The following is a 26304-nucleotide window of genomic DNA, read 5'->3' on the forward strand; positions in this document are numbered from 1 at the left end:
ACCCTCATGTTTGATGTAATGACCTTTACTTAAAAAGCCAACCGTCTTTGGATCAACTCAAACATACAGTCCATATGTGACTTAGAATCAACACGTAGCTTAAGAGTTGTATTTCAAAAATGACCTTGTGTGGATGTTTTGAAGAAAAAGAACAAAAACCAATGCCTGATAGATACTCCCCACAGATAGTGCTTGCAACAAGGTCAGATCCCCAAAATGTGTTGAAGGGAATTCCTCGAGACTGATAGAAATTCAATGTATGATCAAGATGTTTTACATTAGTAGAAATAAAGTCAAAGGAAGACATGATCTTGGTTTCTTTTAGACTTTCTAAAGTTGACATCATTTAACCAAATACAATTAGATTGAAAGCCTGAGAGAGAAAACAGTGGGCCACATTGATGCTGTCTGAGTGGAAACCCCCGCCAGCTACAAACTGTCACAGTACCCACTGGCCTCGGCTTTAGAAATGCTGTTAATGTATTCAGCTTGTTCCCTTCTCTCTGTTGGTCTCACATCCACTATGATTTATAGTGTGGCCTGCATGTAGGCGGTAAATATAAATAAAACAGTGCAGCGACACAAGTATCAGACATCTCTGAATGTGTGCACACACACACTTTGAATCCTACTTTTATCAGAGGAAGAACACCCTCAATAAATAGCACGCGTGCCATGGCTCATCAGTTTTTCATGACATGAAAAAAGAAAAAGCTAGAGCGCTCTACAGTAATAGAGGAGCAAATCTGTAATGATGAGGCACAGGCAATACGCTGACCCACTTTAAAATGGCACACAAAACACAGCAGCGTAGGACATCATACTTTAGCTTTTAAATCAAAGAGATAAAGATAAAAAGAGTCTCTGCAGGAGCAACTGGCAAAACCATCTCAACCAGTCGCTTGAGGCAGTCAGCCGGCTCCTGTACATCGCCCATGAGACGACCGGTAACTCATGGCAGCAGCAGCAGCAATGAACAGCCTCACCTTCTTATCCCTTTTCCACAGCCTGAGACAGCAGAAGCTCCAGAAAAACAGGTCTCCCACCATGTCAGCGAGAGCTGGCGACTCTCCTCACTGCTAGTTCATTCTAGTGAGGCAGGCAATTCCCCCGCTGTCACAACAAAACCCGGGCAGTAACCAAACCGGCCGGAGAGACAGAGCTGCAGGGGGAGGGAGGAAGCAGCCCACGCCTTTGCAGCTGAGCTCATCTCTGAATCAATGTCACTCCTCCTGGCTCTGCGCCCTCCCGTCCTCGTCTCTCACTCTTGCTATGACCTCATCGTTTCCTGTTTGGCCCCGCCCACTCTTGCACACGCGCCACCCGGCTGCTTCCCCCCCCCCCCCACACACACACACACACACACAATCCCCCCCCCCCCTTCATCTCCTGGTGTCTTCAGTTAATTCCTCACCCCTTCTCTTCTGCCCACGCTCCTGCAATCACATTTACAAACCAGTGAAAACTAGCGGGGGGACAGTTACAGCCTTGAGTCATGGGGTACGACGTGGCAGAATAATGTTCTACATTAGGTAATTTGTTTGTGTTTTGTGTGGAATTTAATTTATTTTGTGAAAGTGGAACAAAGGCGCAATTGCATTGTTTCCAGTATACGGTAAAAACAGCTTAACTCACAGTTAATCTGTTTTTACAGAGAATGTAAGTCTCATTCTGTTCCTCTGACCGCGTACCAATCAAAGTTGAGAAAATCTGATCTTCATTATCGATAAGTAGGTTAATTATTTATGCAATTAACTGATAAAAGTCACTAAAAAGGTCAGAAAATACTGAAGAATGTATGACTGCCCTTGGTGATGTAAAGGATTTTTGATAAGTGACTTAAATTCCATCCATCCATCCATCCATTTTCAATACCGCTTATCCTCATTAGGGTCACAGGGGCGCTGGAGCCTATTCCAGCTGACATAGGGCGAAGGCAGGGGACACCCTGGACAGGCCGCCAGTCCATCGAGGGCACATACAACCATTCACTCTCACATTCACACCTATGGGACATTTAGAGATCAATTAACCTGCAGCATGTCTTCAGACTGTGGGAGGAAGCCGGAGAGCCCGGAGAGAACCCACGCTGCCACGGGGAGAACATGCAAACTCCACACAGAAGGACCGCTCCGACCGGGAATTGAACCCGCGGCCCTCTTGCTGTGAGGCGACAGTGCTAGCCACTACACCACCGTGCAGCCCTGTGACTTAAATTATTCAATCAATTATCAAAATCAACCACCGCCATTTATTTTCTGTAAATAGCCTAATTGATTAGTTATTTCTACTAATTGTATTAGTGGTTCCATGTGAAATTAATTATATGAACTAGCACAACAGTTCCTAAAATCCTAAACAGAAGCTCTTTCCCATTGTAACTTTAGTGTGTGTTTATGTCATTTGTTTTTTCTGTCTGTCTGACCAACAAAGTCCTCGTTGGACATTGTGAAGACAGCTTAATGAACTTTTCAGAGAAACAGTCAATAGATTAGTTAATTCTCTCGCACACTTCAGATGCTAATCCACATGAAAATGAAACTAAGAAAGTGACAACCATTTCCACTTTCAACAGATACAGTCCTAAGTCACATGTATAAGTGTGATGTTATTGTCATTTATAAATGTAGAGAACAGATGTATACTATTGAGTATAAGTTAAGACATGTGGTATAATTGTGTGATCTTAATATATATGTCTTATTAGCTATGACCTTCTTCTCTACTTTCCTCTCCTCTCTTGCCTCGTATATCTCTCTCCCCAGGTTTATCTTTGCTGTGTGTCACTCGTGTCCCGCCCTCCTCTCTCTGGCTCTGTGTCTCACTTGTCCTTGCTGTCTCACTTTGTTCCTGTCCGTAACATGTCCTGTGTCAACCCCTCAAGAGGACCATGTGAGTGGGAAGATATTAATACTCTCTGCACTGCCTGTCGGTCCTTGTGTTAAAGCAGCAGAGGCAGAATGCAAAGAGAGATGGCTGCTACAGAAAGTCAGAGTGGGCATTACTTGTGGAAGCTGCATCAGGAACTGCTCCAGAGAAATCCAGACAAAAAGGTCAACAAATAATAAATACAACAACAGTGGTGGTAATGTTCAATTTGAATCACCTGTGTAGTTACAGTACTCTACAGCAACTACATTTTGGAATTATTTAGTTGTCTTAATTTCTGTTACACCATCATATATATATATATATATATATATATATATATATATATATATATATATATATATATATATATATACACACAGTATACATATATATATATAAACATCATCTTTCTCTTCAGTAATTTCCTTCATTTCTAAATTTGTTTTTGTCATGTAAAGTTTTCTTGCATCATAAAAATAATCAGTTCTGAGCCTTTTGCTCAGAACCAACGTTTTTTTAATAAACTGGGAAGACTGGTACCATGTGTCTGTCACTTGTCAACTCAGCAGCCCACAGGGGGGGATTTCAGCCCACAGAGGCTGCTGCTCTTGTCACAGTTCCTCTCTGGAAAAAGGAAATACCACTCAAGTTTCCATAAAACCCTTTAGTGAAGGTTATGATCTCTCTTAATCTCAGTGTTGATATTCACTGCAATGTTTAAAACAAAACAGAGGATCAACATAGACTGATGTATTGAATATTTGAGTTCGATCCTCCATCACAGCATTGAGCCATCCAGCTCTTGCCCTTGAGCAAGACACTGAGGCCCCGGCTGCTGTATTAGACTCCCCTCTATGCCTGAACCTCTGACCTCCCTCAGGTGTTTTAATGAAAAGACAACTCTCCCGTATGCTAAATAAAATCATCAACAATTCCTCCTGCTGCGGAAAACAATCTGAACAGCAACAACATGTTAACAAATACAATTTCCCAACACTTCTCACACAAAACAATCATCAGGCGTTTATAAGAAACAGCTGTCTCGTGTCCCCTCCACCAGAGCTGATTCACACCAGTGGGAGTTGAGAAAGTAGATAATATTTGGGACTTTCCCTTGGTTTAGTGAAGAAACCCCAAAAACATCAGAATTTCTCAATATTAACCACATAAATATGGAGGACAATCTCTCTAAAATGCTCTAGTTTCATCTGTTAGGCGGTTTAAACAGAACCACTAGATGAGATAAAACTACGACTGACAACACATGAGTAAAATCCCAACACATTTCAAATTAAATAAACTTCACTAAAAACACACTTTTTATTAGTCTCACGTATGAATAGAAGATCAGGTCTGTTAACATGATGTCCATGTTATATTTATGCTTTTCCATTATTGCTTTTCATTGCTTTCCTTGTATTATTTGTAACCATGTATCAGGGAAATATTCAAATGTATCTATTATATTGTGATGAGGGGAGCATTACAGCATATAACTTTCTCAGAATCTCAGAATCTCAGAAACTAAGGAAGATAACAAATAAATGAATACAGTTCCCAAGATTTAAGAAGCTCAAATCAGCTTTTCTGTAAGCACTCACATGATGGAAATAAAAATAAAAAATAAAAATTCGGAATTTGTCATGACAATGAAGAGACCTAATGAACCAACAGCCAGAGGTTTTCCCCCTCTGTGGTGAGGATTGATTGCCCATCTTTGAGTGTGGCTGTTCAGAGCAGCCATTAACACTTTTTTATTCCATCATTTGACGAACAACAAGTTATACAAACCAGTTCTTTTCTAGCATAACCGTGTGGCCTTCACACAAGTCAAACACGTAGCCTTTTATCCGATCATTATCTCACGAATATAAACTCACCGACATCATCAGTATTAAATCAAAGAAGGTTTGACCCAAGGCTTCGTGCTTTGCTGGTCAAATTGACACATAAGGGTGGAGAGCATACTGACACGGAGCGTTGTGGCAAAGATAATGCAGTAAGGGGGAGAAACCGTGAAACCAAAGTTTTCATCTAACAGACCGAGGTCGATGTCTGGCCCACGCTCGCATCCGCTGGCTCTCCGTCCCTGACTTGTTTGCAGAAAGGCTGACCTACTCTAAACTGAGTGTGGAGATCATCCGTCAGTGGACGTTTAGAGTGAAGGGGGTTTGGTCGGAGACGAAAATCAATTACATCAGTTAACTAGTATTCAGCACATAAATCAGTCTCAGTGAGGGCAGTAAATAACTGAGTAAATTCCTGTGGCTGAATTACTACCAGTTTACTCAAGCCTGAAGGTGTTGACTGGAGCAGAAGCAGCAGCCGATGAAGCGGCACACACACCTGTTTGCACCTAAACATACACACACCAGCATGCGCACAAACACAATTCCCCCAATATAATATTTCAGTCTCTTACAATCTGCACTTAAGGTTCACTTACTGGCTTGATCTGGGGCATTCAACACTTGAATCAGCATGGACGAGAAGGGCGTGGGGGGGGGGGGGGGGGGGGGGGTTATAAACTGCAGATAATCCAAAAAGCCCCTTTGAGGCCTACTGAGGCCCTAAAGCTACACGGCATCATCCTAATCCACTGGAGCAAAATGCTGTATGTAAATACACAAAGTGAAGAAATAGGCCAGATCAAGAGAGTGCAGTAGTGAATGAGCAAATTGTAAAAATGTCAAATAATAATAATAATGCATTTAATTTATATAGCGCTTTTCATAATACTCAAAGACACTTCACATAATTAAAACATCCTAAAAGCTTCAAATAAATAAATAAAACAAATAAATAGGGACTTTCTGAGTCGCTCGGACCCTGATAAGAAAACAAAAGCAAAAACAAACAATCACACATTAAAAGCAGTTCTGAACAGGTGGGTTTTGATTTGCGATTTGAATAAGGAAAGATCAGTGCAGTCTCGGATGAGTTTGGGGAGAGAGTTCCAGAGGGAGGGGGCAGATATGGAGAAGGCTCTGTCACCCCACGTCCGGTGGAATCTCCAAAGCAAAAACAAATCACTTGTTTCTTGATTCACGGCCTCCTCAATCACTTCTCATCATCAACAAACATTACAGTCCATTACAGTATCATATATATATTTTTTTTTAAAGAGCAAGGCTTAGCATTTATGGTGGATATCACGATGTTCATTGGTTCTACGTTTCTGTCTCCAGACATCTCTGCATCATAGAAGTGTTTTCACGGACTGTGACAGAAACCTTTTCAGGTTGCGGTGGCGTCATTGAATTTTTATTAAAAATAAGACTGTGTTTCTTTGCTCATCTGCACAGATGTCAGAGTGACTGTGCAGGACTGGAGTGGACTCCTTCTTCTCGGGTGTGGCACAGACGACGGAAGCTGACCTTCATCTCTACTCTAATACAATTGGTCTGGCCGTCTTGGCAACTAACGGCTGATTGGCTGACCGATCTCAAATTTACTAAAGTGTAACTGCAGAGATAGTCAATCAGTGTCAATGCACTGAAAGAGGAGCAATAAACCAGAGAAGTAAAGAGTGTTGCAATCTCTCAACCTAATTCCCTTTAGAGTCTCCTACATGTTTCATTACTGAGATTGCACTGCAAAGGGCGAGCTGTCTGGAGGCACAGTCCATGATAACACACACGCACACGCACACGCACACACACACACACACACACACACACACACACACACACACACACACACACACACACACACACACACACACACACACACACACACACACACACACACACACACAAAGAGAGAAAGGCCAAGCCATGAATGATTTCTGTTCATCGTGACCATGACACATGACCTGCCAGAAGCTGCTGGCTGATGTATCTGACCGGAAGGCAATTGTGTCAAAGAAGATGCTTCATGTGCAACGAATGAACTCAGCTTCTTCTTTTGAAGGACCACCAACAGTCAGTGGATTATTGATTTAGTCAATAGTCTGAGTTTTGGGGGGCTTTCGAGGCAGCTTATTGCCTCAACTGGACAGGACACATATTGTAACAGCCCCATTTCTATTTCTTAAAATTATCTAAAAGGACATTTAAATGACATATAATTACAAGTACTGATATTTTGTCTAAAAAGAAATCTAAAATACGTAAGATAATACCCATAATTGTGTACAATTTACCAATACAATTTTTTTTTAAAGTTAATATTTTGATGTGTCTGCTCCTAATGAATGCAAACTGAATAGTTTGTGTTTCCTGTGGAGAATTTCCTGTCAAGCTTAATGTAAAGTAGACAGGCGGTAGTTTTCCAGAATATGAGCCTCACACAGCTGACATAGTTTTCATATCGTCTGATGATTACAATTTTACCTCACTGGGTCGTTCGAACACAGCATGGATTACAGAAAGCCATGATGTGATGAATACCCATCACACATCAGCAAAACCCAAGGAGACGTCTTCAGATGTTTTGTTTTGTCGCTTTTAAATTCAGTTTATCAGCACAAAGACACAAATCCTGAGAAGCTGGAACTCGAGAATGTTTGGCATTTTTGCTAAAAATAATATTTATGATTCATTGATTATCAAAATAGTTGCTGATTAACTAACCAACAATGAGACACGTCTTACGTAACTGCGTTCAGGCTGTATTTCAATTGACATTTTAGTCTTTAGTACAGTAGACGACAACATGTTAAGCAAATTGAAAGGGGCTAAACTCAACAAACTGTACATTTGAGATGTTTTGTGCGTGACTTTGGAGGGGTATGTGTGTGTCTGTGCTTCTGAGATGGTCTGTGTTTGGGGCTGAAAAATTGCAGCTGCACCTCAGCTGGGGAGAGTTCATGGCCAAACAGGCACAAAAAGAAATGCATCACTGCGTGAGGAAAATGACATTGCACCTGCATTTGTGCTGCTATTGGCTTTTCACTGAGAGGAAAATAGAGCCTTTTGACAACATATTCTATTTCAACAACATACAGTATTAATCAGTTTCTTCAAGCTTTGAATGTGTGTGATTCAATCACTAATCAACAAATAGACACGACTCTCCTTTGATGCTTGTATTTTGTGTTTTCTATAATGCAGCGGAGGCTCACTGTATTGTTTATCTGTTTTCCGGTGCTTTGACCACATCTATCCTGCACACAAACCTCCCTGCTCTCCTGTGTCACAACAACAGCTCAGACTTTCACCGGTGGTCTGTAAGACAATCTGATGAAGCAGCCAGAGGCCTCAGGGTCAGTTACAGGTCTGGCTCAGATCCTACGTGTATGTGTGTGGTCACACACCAACCAGTGAGGCTGTGAATGCGTGTGTGCGTGTATGTGTGTGTGTGTGTGTGTATGCATTTGGTGTCAGTGTCACAGCTGCGAGCTGTAACTCGAGGTTCATCAGCAAACAAAGAACCAGGCAGGTGATGAGAGATGAGATGATTACCATGATGAGGCCGGTGGTGATTGGGTCAGTGCAGCCGTGGCACAGCTCCCCGAATTTGGCCCAGTAGTCCTTCTTGCAGAAAAGCCGTCCATCTTTTTCATAATACCAGTGTGACAGCGAAGCACTGCACTCACAGCACCTGACAGAAGTAGAGACGGAAAGAGATACATGAGCAGTTGAGCAATTAATTAACACCAAAAGAACATCATAAGGTCCCATAGTGATGTATTGCAATTGTATTGAAACTACTAACGGTCCAAAACAATAATAATACAGAAAATAAACAATCTCCACAAAATCACACTTAATAAACTGAAGCCAGAGTATATTTTGCAAATTTGCTCAGTAAATGTTCAAAACATTTAATTGATAATACAAAATGTTAATGAATTGTCTGTGAAATAAGTAATTGAATAATCAATTATTAATTTCCAGTACTAGTTAGCTGTATTATCTATTTCTACATTTGCAGAAAAAGCAGAAAACCCGGCATGATCAGTATGTCACTGAATCAGCAGTTCCGACCTCCAGGTACTAATGTTATTGTGTATTGTGTTGACAGAACAAGATGTTGCACTGCACTCTCTAAACTGTACTTGACTCTTCTAATGACACCATGCAGGGCCTTAAATTATAGTGTTCATGTTGATAATAATCCCTTTGTGGATCTTCCACACACCACCATGAGGTGGAACAGACAAATGAGAGATCACACCAAAACACTATGACGGGACCAGAAAAAAACATAGTACAACTTAAGAAAAAAGGAAAGAAGAAATGACGTTTTAAAAACCCTTCACAGTTCTCCAGGAGCAGACAGCAGCATGACATGTTTTGCTACTGTTCTCAATATACTTTTTGAATAGAGTCTGAGCATCAGACATATTCGTCCGTGGAGCTCTGTCTGGGCGGTTTGTAAAGTGATGTCAGCGCGATGAGCATCAGACGCCGACAGAATGAAGGTCAGATGACAAAGAGTCGGCGACAGACAGAGGGAGATAATATGGTGACAAGACTGAGGATATAACAAACACACATTTAGTCCAGCGACAATGGAAATGAGCAAACACAGTCTTCTGTAAATGCTGGTTTGATATTCATAAGAGTGATAATAAAAAAGCAGGTGAGTAAACTTTATTTCCTGGTAAGTGATGATGTATGATAATTATCATCAAAAGAAAGAGGCTGTCAACAATCTCATGTACATGTACACCTGAATAATCCAGGTAGCACTTTACTGATCTTCCCTCGAAGAGAAAAAGTGTCCACATGTGTTCTTTTTCATTTTGCCTTGTTTGTAAACATATATTCATGTATTCTTTGATGTGGCTAAGTTGGGACATTTGCTCTGCATGTGGCCATAAATCAAAATGTGTGCTAATCCCTTTGCTGATGGTAAAAGCACTTATGTATGTGTGTGTGTTATTGCACTTGCATCTGCCTGCGTGCAGTCTTGTATGCGCTTGCTTGCAATCTGTATAAATCTGTGTGTGTATAACGTCCGTGACAAAGTGAGTGTCTCCACTCCTTCCCAGTGGAGCTTCCCTCCCATCAGCCAGCTGTCTGGCCTCCCAGCTCACGGCAGCTTAAAATCATGACTGTTTGCTCTGAAAATATTAAAGAAAACATGGCTTCAAAGGCTGAGCAGAATAATTCCCTTTGTCCCCCATCTCATCCCATCATTTACATTTACATATGATTCAAATTTCTTCATTTATATTTACATTGCTGAGATCTTAGTGTCTGTCTCTGACAATTATAAATACACCTACTAGGTTAGGTTTGCTGATGTCATACTTCCCTCAGGCCAGGATCAAACTTCATACAATATGAAACCTTAAAATTGTTAAATTACATTCAACATTAAATAAAGAATATTTTATTGATTACATATTTTATTTGTCTTATTTGACCATAGATGTCATTTTGGGCTTTTGGAAAATAGTGATTGGCAGTTTTCTGACATTTAATGGATTAATAGAGAAAATAATCTGTTGATTAATCAATAATGTAATAGTCTTTAGTCGCAGCCCTACACATACAACACTGTTGTAGATGTGTTCTGCGATGGCTTGAATGTGACTCAAAGCTGTGCAGTTATATGTCTCATCTTCTTTTCCTCTTTCTCAGAGACAAGGATACACTTGGCTGTTGAACATGTTTGTGGCTGGTTGGTAAACTAAGAATTCATTAATATTTTCAGCAGATGCAGCAACTCACTTTGACTTTGCCAGAGGTGTTGCACCTTCTGTGTGCGCCTGTACGTACACATAATAACCATGCAGCACATGCAGAACCACACATACAATGTATTTATCAGACAGACAGGCACACCCACTCCTCCCAGCATCTGCATGCGGAGCTTCACTGCAGCTCGGCAGATAGTTGCAGAGCTGCTTCAGTATGCAGCGTGTTTGGATGAGCATGGGGGGAGGAGGAGACTTGGAAGTGGGTCAAGGCTTTCAGAAGACGTCTACTCAGCTGTCTCGGCTCTCCGCCACTCAATAACTGCCTTTCCCTGCACACACGCATCCTGCAAAGTCATACCTGATAGTCATACCTCATACACGCAAGTGCACATAGAAGTGTTTGCACGCATTCTCACTCACACACACACACACACACACACACACACACACACACACACACACACACACACACACACACACACAGACAGATAGGGAGGAGAGATCTTTGAGCTCTACGGTTCAGTTCATAGTAAAACCTGAATACATTAGTGACTCCCAGACACCAAATGTCTGACTCCAGGACAATAATCTTATCTCAGGGGTGGAGGAGAATGGCAGCAACGCCCAAAACTTGAACATGAATATATAACATCCCACCACCATAATAAAACGCTTTTTTCCAGTTATTGTGTCAACGTGTGTTTGTGCTCACATTTGGGCGTTTTTATGTGGCTTTTTGTGTGCATCGGCACGAACGTGTAAGAGGATTATCGGTGTGAAAGACTCAGAGAGTCTTTGCCCACTCTGTCAGGATGCTAAACAAATCGAGCCCAATACAAAGCATAGCAGTCTCTCTCACACACACTCTCTGACACCTTTCTGTGACAACGTCTAATAAATATTACAGGCCCTTTAGCAAAGAAAATAATGATGATGTTAAAGGAGAGTTTGAGAAAAGACTAATTAATATAAGAGAGAAGGACAATAAAGACTAAATAACAAGAGCGTTCGATCGACTTAAGGATCGACAAGGACATAAAAGTCAAAAGACAAACAAAGGGCAGGATGCTACGACATAAATAACTCTCATGAACAAGTGAGAGGCAGCAGAGCAGATTTCAGACGCCATGAAAAGCAGCTGGATCCCCCTGAGGGTCAGCAAGCAACCAATAACAGAGAGGATGAGAACGAGGGAGACACGTTAGTAAATCAGCAACTGTCCCCCCTTAAATCCCTGATGGAATTAGCTAAAAGTGTCTGAGAGAGAAATATACTCCTTTTTCCAGGTCAAGAGGAGGCAGCCTCTAACCTTCCTGTGTTTGCTAACATTCTGGCAACATTACTTCACAAGATGCTGTAAATCTGAAAAGTTTTAAAATACTTAACAAAGAAATAAGACGAAGAACTGCGGGTTTTTTTTGCGATTCTCAATATGTGGATTTAACACCTTAAAGAAAGTACTAATTTCTCAAAAACACAAAAAAAGTATGTATAAGTGTTTTTTGTGGGTGTGTTTGTAGGACTGAAATAACATTTGATCAATTACGTTATGCCAGATGAATCCATGAGTGTGCATTTTATTAGTCTACTAAAATTCTTATTTATTATTCCCAGTGAGATGGTCTCATTGGACAGTTTCATGATTTAATATGTTTTTAAATGACTGCATCCTATTTATCATGCTGGCGGCCTGACCAGGTCAACACCTAACATGATTAATTTGTCCCAGCAGATGTGAATGAGCTTCATAGTTGAATGAAAACAACATCAGGTCTGAATGAATGAAATCAAATTCCCTGAAGAACTGAAGAGGATGAGTAAATACACTGAAGGACAAATGATGACTTACAGGTGCCTTAACAAATTAAAAAAATGTATCATCTGCATTAACATACCGTATGTCACTATTCAGCGTATACATATAAATATATAATTTATAGTTATTTAATTATGCTGTAACTATTTTGACAGCTGATTCACAGTTTCAGTTTACAATGGAAAGTAATCAGCAGATAAATCAATAAATAATCCCCAAAAATTATATTTAGTTGCAGGACTACAATTAACTGCCTATCAACATGCAAGGTCACAAAGAAACACACATATGTTGATACAGATAGACAATTCATTATTAATTAAGGTTAAGTATTTCCATTATTTCAGTTGTCATTGGTGAAGCACTTTGTGGGTTAACATGTTTGGGTCTGCAGCTGATCAGCTAAATGGTACTAAGATGCACTATTTTAATGCATCCAGTACCATATAGTACATATAGTAACAACGGCTGCCATGAACCATTATATATTCTATTACATTTATTCTCAAATAGTCTTGCCATAATTATTTTTAAATTATTTAAAAACGGTGTAAATGTAAAAAAGATTGGAGGACAAAAAAGTGACATCTTAAAATGTCTAGTTTGCTTCAACAGTCCAAAAGCCAAAGACATTCCTTACATTTATAAATCCTTATATTTGGTAAGCTGCCATGCGTGTGTGCTTGTGTATGCGTGCGTGTGCGTATATGTAGCCACAGGTCATTAAATGAAGCGTGGGCTAACACTGCCACATGAAGCAGGAGGAGTCACAAGGAAACAGTGCGAGTGTGTTCTGGTGGAGGTGTTAGCAGGTTCATTACCGACTGACGGATGCAGAGCTGAAAGATTTACGAGGAGCCACACCTCTCAAACACACACATGCACACATGTGCACGTCCTCATTTATAATTAAATCTTTGATCATTTTAGCCAAGCTCAGAAGGACATCCATCTCCTTTCTATCTGCTAAGACAGCAGAAATGCTTTTGAGTACCTCTGATCAATATGCCGATACACCGGTCTGCTGGGCCTTCCAGTAAAACCAGGAAAGTCAGACAATAAATGTTCAGCGAATCGAGACAAATAAATGTGTCAACTGCATAAAAAAGTACTCAGCTGTTGTTACTTTACTTGCAGGATAAGATGAAATCCTCACAGACAAAGAGAAAATTCAACCTCTGGGAAAAAGATGAGGGGGTTGTGGGTTAAAGGGATTGACACACACACACACACACACACACACACACACACACACACACACACACACACACACACACAGTCTGTCAGACTGTCTGGGGGAGACCCCTCTCTTTTCCCTCAGATGAGACATAAATAGGAGATTCCTGGTCCAGTGCCAAGATTTTCACTGCTCATGTAAACCAAAAGATATCCACGTGGAGACGGGGATGAACGTACCAATGTGTGTGTGTACAAACAAAATCGACTTATTGCATTGATTTAGCTGAATTTGTTTGGTTTGATTTAGACACACACACACACACACACACACACGCACACACACATTGCCACAGACATATTCAAGGACGTATTTATCCCGTTCTCACACGCCCCCTTTTTTGTTCCCCTTATTTCATCCTCCCCCCTCTGCTACCCTCCATGGCAACACAGAATGCCATAGCGATGATGTCACCCTCTCACATAAAACAAGAAGCATTACCTCATCCCCACATGCTAACCCCTACATTGCTGGGTGGTTTCTCTACCAGGAAATCCCTCAGCCAATCAGGCGGCTGTTTCCTTGACTTTGCCAAACACAAGCTCAGCAGCTTTTAGACCTGCGTTAACCCCTCGAGGACTTTGTTTTTGCTACGATTAAATAAGTAAAACACAGTAGGTAGGGTTTGTGCTTTTTAAACGGCGGTAATTGATCCCTCAGTAGCTCTGTCTCTGCACCAACTGTGGGAGACAAATCTCTTTATCTTTATTCAGCTGGTAAACAGGAGCCCTGGCAGACTGTGAGTGAATGATGAGCACTGCAGCAGTTTCCTTTGTGACTGTTAAGCCGCCCTGACTGACAGACTGTCAGCACAGTCGGTCTGGGGCCATCTCACTTGTTCCACTGAGAGGAAATGATAATTCAGCGAACTCTGGGAGCCATGATGAGTGTTCACTATCAGGTCTCTTTAACAGAACAGTTTAGAGCGTCTCCAACAGCCTAAACACAAACAGAAGAAACTTGATACTAGAAGTGGGTGAAAACAGCCCAGTGAGTCAGTTCAGGCTGAAATAAGTAAATATAATCAAACCTGTAAATTCAACATTAGACAGGCTTTATGATTCGGCTAATTAATTCATGAGAACAAAGAAATACAAAACTATAATTGTCATTATTGATTCGTCAGGGAGCAACAATGTAGTGACACCAAGTACTTCACAATTTAAATGAAATACTGTCGACTGGAACTATCATAGATAGTATTCGGTCTATGAGAAAGATCTTTCATATTTGTAAGCTTCAAAATGTATTCAGCATCTCTGACTGATAGAAGTCACCATCGACCACCATTAAAGTCCAAATATTATCATGCATCTTCCTCAAAAGAAATCTAAAGTTTATATAAAACATCATGTTGTTGATCCAACATCTAAACCAATCAGCAGTGGCACCTGATCCAAGAGCTGACATTTAGCAGTTGGCGGAGAGCTACAAAAACTGCAGCCGTGTTGATTTCGAGAGGTTAACGGCGCCTACGTTTTGTATGATGTCAGAGACAGTTGTGATAAAGTTAGATAGAAACCTAACCAGAATGGATTGTGCCTATTGAGATACAATCCAGGAAGTCCAGTTGGAGTAACAGTCTAATGCATCTGTAATACTCACAGGTCAGTTATCACAACAGCTACTATTTTATCATTCATCATAATGATCGCAAGGTAAATGGTAGAAGTGCAGCATTCCCTTTACAAAATAATCTACCAGGAATGTGTGCTTTTGATTGGTTAATGCAGCCCCTTGCTGGATGACATCACAGGTGCCATCATGTCAACAAATGTGTCTTCATGACACTTGAGCAAACTCAATTCAATGAAATCATAGCGTGCAGGCTGTTATTGTATGATAAAGTATCTTAAAGTGTGAATTCTGACAAAGACAAAGATGTTGTATGAAACGATCAAGGTCAAATAGAAGTGACAGGACTCACAAAGGGGAAAAAATTAGGGCGTTAATCTTTCTTTCTTTAAGCCTGGATGTTATCTGGTCCAAACGGGACAAAATGTAATTTTCAAAGTACGATTAAAGTATTGTAGTGAGAGTCAAAGGTTGAAGCTCAGGAACAGGTGATTAATCAAAAAGTTTCAACACACAGGACGACTCCTTTCTCCTCTCTGAAAATGTAATCAGCAGGTATGAACCCTGGAGACGGTACGGCGAGGAGGACGAGGAGTTCTGAGACACTGAGCAAAGTAGATTTCACTTTAATGCAAGGTTGTGGGAAAGTGCCTTTTCTCACTGTTTAATATGATGTGCATCATCTCTGCAGCTGGATTAATAATTGAATAATAAATTGTAAAAGTATCACATTTATAAATCTAAGTATGTATGGCCAAATACATTAAATAATCCTAATAATAATAATAATAATACATTTTATTTATATAACACCTACCATGCATAAAATGCAGCTCAAAGTGTTTCACAAAGGTATTTGAGAAGCACTGTTACATGCAATGTTATTATAAGAGTCAAAAAGTAAGAAAATATATTTAATAACGTACTAAACGACTGAGCCTCTTGGAAAAAAAACCCAAAAGACATTAAAAGGATACAACCAATGAATCAAGTCAGAATCGTATAGATTAATACATTCATACTATTTGTACACATTTACACAAGTATAAATAAACACAAAATAAACACGAGCCATGAACATGATGTTATTTCTGGCTTCCTTGGAATAAAAAATAAAATTAGACGTTCAATGAGATGAACATATGAGTTTTTCCTTTTGACAGCCTGGTTGTGCTGGATAACATGCTTATCGACTTTGAAACACACAAACACATGCGCGCACGCACACACACACACACACACACACACACACACACTCACACACACACAGCTCTACATCTGAGACACGTTAAAACCAAAACCTACAGAGTCATCCTTCAGTATTGTGACTCACAGGAACACACACATACAGTAAGTCTGGTTAAAGCTGATGATGTATAACAACAACAGGACCGAAATATTCAATGATAATAATAAAGTACACACAATGTCTGTCACATGCAGGACAGCAGGGTTTGATTCATTGTCTTGCTTTGACAAAAGAGGGAAGTCACTGATAAATATGAGTCTTTGCTTCCAGAGAAAGAAGTGAGAGACGTCATGAGGGAAGTGAGAGATCACTTAAAGAGACACGAGTAAATCATCTGAACCCACAGAGGGACACCTTTCAGTCTCTACATCCCTCGAACAGACACTGTGACCCTGAATGATGAAGTTGTGTGCTTTACATTAATGAAGCTGATGCACCTTACTGATCGTAAAAAAAACACTTTGTTAAAAGTTATTTTTCCTATGACCGTGTCTAGTTTCTTAACTGTGAGGATCTGATGTACTTCATTGTGATAGCATATTTAATGTTTTATAGACCAAACTCAGCAAATTCATTGATTAATCAAGATAATTGGCCAATTAGTCAATAATGATCATTGGTTGCAACTTCTATATTAAGAAATAAGAAAATACTTTAAACTTCAAAAGTGTTAGAAAATGTTTTGTTAGATCACTTTACTTTGTTTGTTTGATAAAAACAGTGCACATCAGTATAGAACTTGGAAACATTAGCCATAATATCGATGTCATCATTTAGTAGAGCTTCAGTAATTGATTAGTTGATCAATAAATCAATCAATCAATGAATGATTGGCAACTATTTAAATTGGATTTGGTTTTTTTAAAGCAACAATGCAAATTCTCAGATTCTTAAATGTGATGATGTGTTTGCTTCTTTTCTTGGTCAAACTTATTATAGCAGGTCACACAGTAACACTGTCATGTACATTATAGTATATTTAATATTCTCGGTTTTTGGACTGTTTGTTGGACAAACGAGACATTTGAATACGTCCCCTTGTTTTATAGACCAAACCCTTTTTTCAATTAATCAAGAAAATAGTCAGAATAATTGATAAAGACAATAATTGCTGCAGTCTTATTCAACAGACTGCAAAACTGACAAAGACACTAAAAGTCATATAAGTGGTCAGAATAACGGTTTGAACATTCTCTATTCAAAATATTATGCCAGAACATAGCTGTAACGGCCCTCTGCTGCATGTCCCACCCCTCTCTCTCACTCTCTCTCTCTCTCTCCCTCCCCCCACTTCTACACTGTCATCTTTAAAATAGGAAAAAATAACCCCCACAAACATTAAATCTATTAGGCCAGAGTAACATCCACCTAAAACTAGAAACTCAACCAAACGTCCAGCCACGTACTTTCTCTGGTCCACTTACTTTGTGAGTTGCTTCTCGCTGCGTTGGTTCTTTGCTGACATGTCACCCGTGGGAGCGACGGTCTTGTTTTGACAGTCAGAAGACAAACTCATGTCAGCAGCTCTGATGCTCGACCAGCCTCGCTGTCACAACCATCAGTGACTCTCTGTCTCTCTCCCTTCCTCCACTTCCTCTCAGTGCAGCTGCACAGAGGGGGTCATGCTTCTCCATCAACTATTTCCTGTCCTCTGCCCCTCCCACTTCATGGCCTTTTCTTATTTTAACCCCATTAGAGTCATCCTGGTAATGGGAACGCCTTATTTCATGTACTATTCTTTAATACACTCAGTCAAATCACATTTTGCTATGATGCATCATCTAATAAACCCTTCCATCTCCTCTCAACTCATTTCATCCAATGTTTTTTTCTGAGGCTGAGACGAGACAGAGCGTCTCACCATCAATAACACAACAGTTATCCCATAGATTAAGATCTGTGAAGAATTACCTGATTTAAGAGCGTAACTTAACTCACAGATACACAAACAAAAAGTCTCATTGAGGCTGTTCACAAACCAGCTGAGCCAGATATCGTCCTCACTTCTATCAGCGTCACTGCTCAGATGGATCCAAACATCCTCAGACATCTTGATGTACCTTAATACATACAGTATTGGTATTATTGCAGCACATGATGGACGATTCATGGCTTCTATTACACATAGGAGCCATGAATCGTCCATCATGTGCTGCAGCTTCTGTCACCGGGCAGACTTCATCTGCAGGTAGAAACAGCTGAGTCACTGCAGCCCTTTATGCTGTCTGTTTCTGAGCCCAAACTCACTGTTTCAGAGAGTTGCAAGGAAAGATATGGTGCAGATGAGATTTGAGGCCACATCTATGCATGATTCTGGTTATAATTATTAAGTGATCTTTATCTTTTATTTAGACAGTGGCAGCTCGTTCAGACGTGAGTCATGGTGTAGACTTAGTGTACACTTAGTGTAGAGGGACCGATGGAGGCAGAAATGTGTCCTACAGCACATGGTGGCAGTGGAGGATCTGCAAGCTTTGTGTCAGCTCCTCCGAAAGAGACAGCTTCAACTCTCTTTTCATAACAGCTGTGTCGAAAAATGGGAGCACATGAGTGAGTATGAATCAATCAGCAATGCGTAAGGTCAGTAAATGCACACTGGATGTAAAAGAAGAGGTTATTAGCTAAAGTGCTTACGAAGCACAAGCCCTTGTCACCCTTTGGGACGACTGTTGCAGCAGAAATAGTTCAATTGGGAGCAGGACGGTGCTGCACTGTACTGCAGAGAATCTGCAGTCAAAAACAAGCACATATTGATAAGATGATTATTCTCATCTGCTTTACCTTGTTTAATGCACACTTCTAAAGCTATTCTTATCAATCTAGCAACAGACAAATTGAAACAAACATGAATAATTAATTTGCAATAATCCGGTGATTATATAATGACTGAATATAATAGGACGAGAATGTAAAACATATTATCTGAACCACAGTATTTAGAAGTTAAACCAAAAGTCAATGCTGTGATGGATGTTCACAACAGGTGTTACGTTTACCGTTCACCTTTATTATCTTCAAAATATGTCGGACTGTTTGTGTTTCTGGTCCCATCTGTGTCTTGTCTTCTTTTTGTGATAAAATCCCTCTGAGCGAAGAGTCTGGGACTTTTTCTTGTTGATATTTAAAGGATATGCTCCCATCTGTGGTGTTGCTCCAGTCTGTGAGAGGTTTTCTTTCACTACACTTCACAGAGAGTCGTTTAAAACCCATGTGGATTATTTTCAGGTCATGTTTACAGTTTACTGTTCTTCTTCTGTTTATTATAAACAAACCACAGTTGGAGCGTTGCAGTCAGTTTTATTGTATGTAAAATCTTGTCAAAACTGGTTTCAAGTTCTATTTTTGTGAAACTGGCAAGACAGCCGCTAAACTAAGATGCAAGAACATCACACAGTACTTACAAACTAAAATACAAGAGATTGAGGGGATATACCATATCAAATAAAACATTTGTTAAGATAGCTCTGTGAGAGCTAACATGTAAATTACCGTACAAAATTACTCAAGTACTGGCAATAAATAAATGATATGGCATGGTTCCTAATGAAGAGATACTGTGGTGTTTGCATTTGAAAACAGATCTCAGTTAGAAAATGTTCCCATGAAGGCTGCTGTATTTTCTGAGAAGTATTTTTCCTCCACCCATGGGACCTTGCAGTCTTCAAACAACACTTAATTTTGCATTCCCCTCTGCTATTATCGTCTCCACTTCCTTTTCACTGGAGTAATGCTATATTTCAGCAGCGGGCCCTGCAGTTGGATATTTTTTGTTTGGATTTAAACTCAGTTCCTCAGTCCCACAAGTCGATTTTCCACGGATGTCTTGTCTGACTAGCGAAGCCGTCTTAAATCCTCCTTTTCTATGACAATCCTGCTCCTCCCTGAGGATTTGGATCTGGGTCAAAGAAAGATTCCCTATAAGTTCTAGTCACAGTGTGGGAGGCAACAACAAATCTGGATGATTTCTAGGAGGATGCAAGACTTTCTAGGAGACTACTGTTTTTGTTTCTTTTACAGATTTTGTTGGCTTCACTCATAAATTAAACGGTTCTGGTGTGTGTTGTGTTACAGAAGAGCTGAAAGCTGCCGGATGATATCTGACACCTCCAAAGGAGTTTGAAGGAGCTGGCACCACGCTCAAGTTTGCACCTAATGAGAGTTACAAAAGAAATGCAATGTAGTGCTTTTATTTGATGTCAAAGCACAAACTGCATAAAAATGCAAACAATCAAAAAGGTGGCAACTATGATCACACACATAAATGCACTCAAGACAGAGGGAAAATGGGCCCCATTTCTCATACGTGGTTCAACTAAGTCGATCAAATGTCCTAATAGTCAGGCTATCCCAGTTTCTCAAAGGCCGATTCGCGCTCAAACCATCTCGTTAATTTGAACCAGACGTCAGTAGTCAGGATAGTTGAACCAGACGTCAGTACTCTGGATAGTTAAACCAGACGTCAGTACTCAGGATAGTTGCATGTGCCCGTCCTACTTCAAAAGGGGGAAGCTGTCACGGCTCGGCCATGACTCGTCCTTTTCTCACTTTTCCTTGTTTGACCCCTGTTAAGTGTGTGTGTGTGTGTGTCTCGTGGGCGTGGCTTCCGGCAACTGGCAATCATCTCCACACCTGCACTTCATCTCCGGCACCTGTCTCCAATCACATCATCACGTCCTCCCTGTTAAAACACCCTGGCTTCCCTCTCTCCAGTTGCCAGATTATTACACCATTTACAGTGGTACCTCGACTCTCGGCTTCACTAAGAAACGTACTTTGCTTGTTACTTGTGATTTCCTGCTAACCCCTGTTCCCTGTGCCCAGGAATCCCGTACCTGCACTTCCGCTCAGCCGCCGCTCACGCCACCTCACCACTCCATCTCACCACTCTATCTACGCTCTCCCGGTTCCGTACAATAAACTATTTACCTCCACCCAACCTTGCCTCCCCGTGTCTGCGCTTGGGTCCGGCACAACCGAACCCTCACAGAAGCGTTGATCACAGAAACCATGATTTTCTAACAGCACCAAGGCAAATAAACTCAAAGGAAGAGCCTCTTTTTTTCTCCACTGAGGAGCAGGAGATGATCATGAACTTATATGAAGAATTCCAGACCATAATCATGGAACATCTAACACCGCCACCACTACGAGGGCTAGACAAGAAACATGACAACATATCAGACAAGTTAAATGTGTAATGCTGCATTCACATGAATATTCACAACGCTTTACTCGCGTGAGTTTACTCGCCCGACTAGTTGTGGTTAATTCAATCAATTCATTCGCGCTGGAGAGGGGGCGTGGCTTATCCGCCATCCACCATGGAAGAAATAACCACTATTTCTGCTTAATACTTGTTGTGGAAATTCCTCAAGCATTGGAACATCTAATGCCCTCGTGTTTGGGTTCTTAACATTGATATCATATATATATATATATATATATATATATATATATATATATATATATTTACACATAACATCACCCTTATGCTCATACAGCTCGGTGACTTTCACCGACTACGTCTTGATAAATGGATGAAAATCCTCTTTATTCGTATCAAAGTCAATGCGTCTGTGCATTGACTTTCATGGAATCTACTCGCACCGCTTTTGGTGTGAACGCAGCATAAGTGTTGGGAAAATGTATGGGCTCATTTTAAGTGCCTCATCCCCCCAATCAATCCGATTATATTTCTTTAAATGTGCCTGGTGGCAGACGGCTTAATGGCATTCATCATCCAATGAGATCTAAAATAACTATCTTTCAGAACAAGTAGATAATATATATGTGTATATACATGTATGTGGGGATGACCATATAGAACTGTTATTGCATTTACTCGGACATGGCCAGGGAACGTAATGAACACATCCATGAGTTTCTTAAGTGCTAAATAAAATTTACGAACAGCACGGCATACAGTGGCTTTCCTGATGCTCTGCATCGCCGACACTTTTCAACAATGTACCGCACTGTACAACAATGTACCGCACTGTACAACAATGTACCACAAGGCTCTGCATACAGTCTGTGAGACAGTCAATGCCCGGCTGCGGCGTTTCGTGTTCAATGTACGGCTCGAGAAGGTCTGTAATAAATGATTCCTTGTGGGCAGAATCGATAGCGCTTATATACGAAGTCATCATGACGTGATAACGGATCTTGGCGATCTCGAAGAACTCTCTCCCTATAAAATGTTAATCTAACTAATATCGCTCCTTCATCAATGAGGAAGGGAGCTGCCATTTTCTTCAGGGGGAGTGGCCAGTTTATCCAGCTAGACTGAATAAAACTTTGGATGTCAAACTTGCTTCGTAGAACCGAAAACCCTGACTTGTGTAATCTCATCCGGAAAATTATCCTGCTAACCACGTTAGCCAGGTACGAGAAATAGGGCCCAGGCACCCCCGGAGCCACCTCTTATACGACATTGACCAATATCAACATGTTATCCTCACGTGGTGCCGTACGTCCCCACAAATGTAGATTGCCGCCGGCAATAGCACACCCAAATTGACTGTCGGCGGGCACGCTGCATTGTTGGTAATTTAGGCACCAGGTTTTTACAAGGAAAATAATGTGTGGAATAAAAACAACAATATCTGTGGTTCTCCAGTCTACACTCTATTTGTGCAAAGAGCCAGTAAATTATCACTGATCGTGACTTTAAATTACAGCCATCTCGTGTAAGGAACTATTTCTGAATGTTAGGAGGAAAATGACTAAATGTTTCAATCAGAACTCCTCGACAAGAACGAGGTGGAGATATGACATGAGATCATCAGGAACAAAAGCTTTTCAGCGCTGGATTATAAGTCATAGAGCTTGGTAATATTTCTGCTGCAGTGTCATGGTATATAAAAACAACAACACGCAAACACTAAATAGGTCTCAGTTACTGCTTATTTATTTTTGTATTTAAATGTCTTTTGTACAGAGGGCTATATACAATACATATTTGTTTTCATTTAATAAAGCGAAATTACAGTGATTGTTTAATACTTTATGCTTCCAAATATCAAATATAGGAATCTCCAATCTCATCAAAAAGCGGAAGTCTCAAATTGCAGTTTAGAGTGTTGAAAGAATCAATGGCCATTAGTGTGTCTCCACCATCTGTGAATTTCTTCATATTCATGTTCTCAAATGCATCGTGTTATATGACCTGAGGCAAATGTATTGATCTGAAGATTGAGTGACTGTCACACTTTTTCTCAAGTCAAGTTGGGACGACTAACATGTAGCATACATATTAAAAGATGCTTACAGAGAGAATGTGGAGCAACTGGAGAATATAGATTTAATCTGTGTGGTTAAATCTTTGCAAAATGTTTAATTCCCACATCATGAGAAGTTCTTGAAGGTCAGCTACTAACAGGACCTTGACAAAAATGAATTATTGAAGGCCAGGAGTATAATAGCAATGTTTAATAATTAAATAATACCACCTCTAATCTATGGTTTGGAAGGCTGCTAAAAGGTTGTAATTTCCGTCTTCTAAAAAACAGATCAGTTCAGATTTGTGCTCGGTGTTAAAATCAACATACTGGCTGAAATCCAAACAATGAGATGAAAAGATTTCTTCCACACAGTGACACATGAAGTCTCACTGCCCACACACGCAACGTGTTGCACAGCAATTCATCGCACATCCAACTGAGAAGAAATGGAAGACATCTTGCTCACTCGCTCTCCAAATAAGCTTTTCAATCGTATAGCTCTATAGCTATTGAGAGAGTGAAACCTGCCTGAAACCCAAACCTGCCTATTCTCCCCCAAACCAAAACCTATAGGAAGCAAAACCTGTGGAAGTGTTAATCCTGGTTGCAGCTGCAGGTCACAAACCAGTTCACATGTGTTGATCAGGAGGACAGAGCAGAGCCTCAAAACATGTTGACATCAAAGTCAATGCTTGATGAGGCCTTTAGAAATATGGGTGAGTGTCTACGGTGTCTATATTATATAGATATATATTGTCTACATATATAGATACATATTTAATATATGTATTTGTAAACATTATTTAAACAGGTTTTCAGGCTGTTTCTGTGGTGAGTAAGAGCACATGGTGTTTAACAAATCACATGAACCCATCTCTTGCCTGATACCATAACAATATCCAAACAATGCCTTTGAACCTGAGTTCAACTCAAAGACAAGAAAACCCAAAAGAAAATAGTCACAATATCTCCTGACAACCAAAAGCAAAGACTTGTTAGAAAGAAGAAAAGAAACAATTAAAGGATATTTTCTCACATCCAAACTGCATTCAAATTAGTTTTGTTTGTTTATCAAAGCTCCTTATTTTTGTAATTATTTATAATAATTGTTCATTTCCTGCCTTTATTGGACAGTAGAAAGACGATACAGGAAGAGAGGAGAGCGAGAGAGAGATGGGGAGATGAATTGCAACAAAGGGTTGATTAATTTTCTATCCACTGACCAATCCCATCATGGACTAATTGTTACAGCTCCACACTTATCCATTCATTCATGCACTGGGGCAAGGAGACACTCCATCGCTGCCCTTTAAAGACGTGTGGACTCATGTGAACATGTTGACGCTGGAGGGCGGTGAGTTAGTGTTGAACAGACCTGAAGCAGACGGTGTGCCAGTCAGCGTTGAGGGCCTGAAGGTACTGCTCATCGTGGATCCTCTGTTTGCATCCCGCACAGACGGGCAAACTTCCTCCGGCTGTAACACGAGAGACGGAGGTTACAGGATGTACTGGTATCCATGGTTTTATAGCTCGATATGCATAAGATCAATAGCACTTCTTTGATGGGGTGTAATAATTGCTGATGTGTGTTTGCATGTGACTGTTATCTCTGTTCTTATTGCGCCTTCAATGCAAATCCTGACTGAGGCTCCAGATATCAAACAAACAACACAGAAAATTCTTCATCATTACAGACAACGTTCAAGGGAGAATCACTCAGCAGGTGTGCAACAACTCATATCACATCATAACATAGTTAATAAAGGAAACGTTTCACTTCTAATTACAGAATAATATTTTAAGGTTCTTTTCACACTATTCCACATGATATAATAATGTAATTGAAATTAAATTGTTTCTAAAATCAAGTAATATCATTTTTATCTAAGTCCAGTTAAGCCAGTAATTCAAATTACTATTAATAATTCAAGAACATCCTTATCAAAATAATGTAGTACTATTTCCTATTATATCATTATTGTTGTAGTTCTACTTCTTACTGAACAATATCTATATAACAAAAATATTTTGTTCTAATGTTTTTAGGTGCAGACAAATCCGATGTATGAGGTAATTAAATAAATGAAGTTGCATATTTCAACCAACTGAAACTTCTCCCGCGTGCCAAGCGTGTACGAGAGCTATGGTGGCAATTGCCTTAACGTGAATGGCCTTTTCTAGAGGTACAAAACTAACCGTTAAACTGACTGAAGTAAAACACAACAATACTAACTTCTTGTGGAAAAACATATAAACCTTTGTTTTCAGCAGATACGTTTCTCTTCGTACTCGTGTGATCCCTCCACCCATTTTCCAAAGGGAGAATAGTAATTATGATACAAGTTTCAGGAAAAAGCAACTTTGCCCAATTGGAACCATTAATACTTTAATGCATTGAAGGGAGAGCAGCAGTGGGAGTGTGTTCCGCTAAAAGGATGACACTGAGATGCAAAGTAACAGCAAATATAAACATGGCCGCCAGTTAAACCCCATTTATCCGTGGTGATCCTTTCATTAGCAGGCTTTAATCTGTGAGAGGAAGATACAGCTAAAGATGAATAACTTCCCAGAGTAACTTCTGCACTATTCTCTATTAACATTGCTGAGTTCTTGTATTTTCACTCTTTAAATCTTTAAATTATTTGAAGTTCACATACTGTCTGAGATCATAAACCTCAAAATAACGCCAATCAAAAGCCACTTTGTCACTTCAGAGTAAAAGTTAGTGCATGTTGTCAC

At 40.1% G+C, this 26304-nt stretch overlaps 1 protein-coding gene across 3 annotated transcripts in view; it reads right to left on the reverse strand.

The window, feature by feature from the left end:
- Positions 1-26304, reverse strand: part of limk1a (LIM domain kinase 1a) — a 43762-nt gene that overhangs the window by 15344 nt on the left and 2114 nt on the right. The window contains exons 2-3 of one of the 3 annotated variants that reach the window (XM_034548774.1): positions 24941-25040; positions 8277-8415 (exon numbers count right to left, since the gene is read on the reverse strand). In XM_034548774.1, the coding sequence (XP_034404665.1) occupies positions 8277-8415; positions 24941-25040 (239 nt within the window). Of the gene's footprint in view, positions 1-986; positions 1239-8276; positions 8416-17766; positions 17919-24940; positions 25041-26304 lie in introns of those variants that run through there. The other 2 variants (XM_034548775.1, XM_034548776.1) reach the window with 2 other exon arrangements.

This window comes from Cyclopterus lumpus, chromosome 13 (assembly GCF_009769545.1).
Source record: "Cyclopterus lumpus isolate fCycLum1 chromosome 13, fCycLum1.pri, whole genome shotgun sequence".
Lineage (NCBI taxonomy): Eukaryota > Metazoa > Chordata > Actinopteri > Perciformes > Cyclopteridae > Cyclopterus > Cyclopterus lumpus.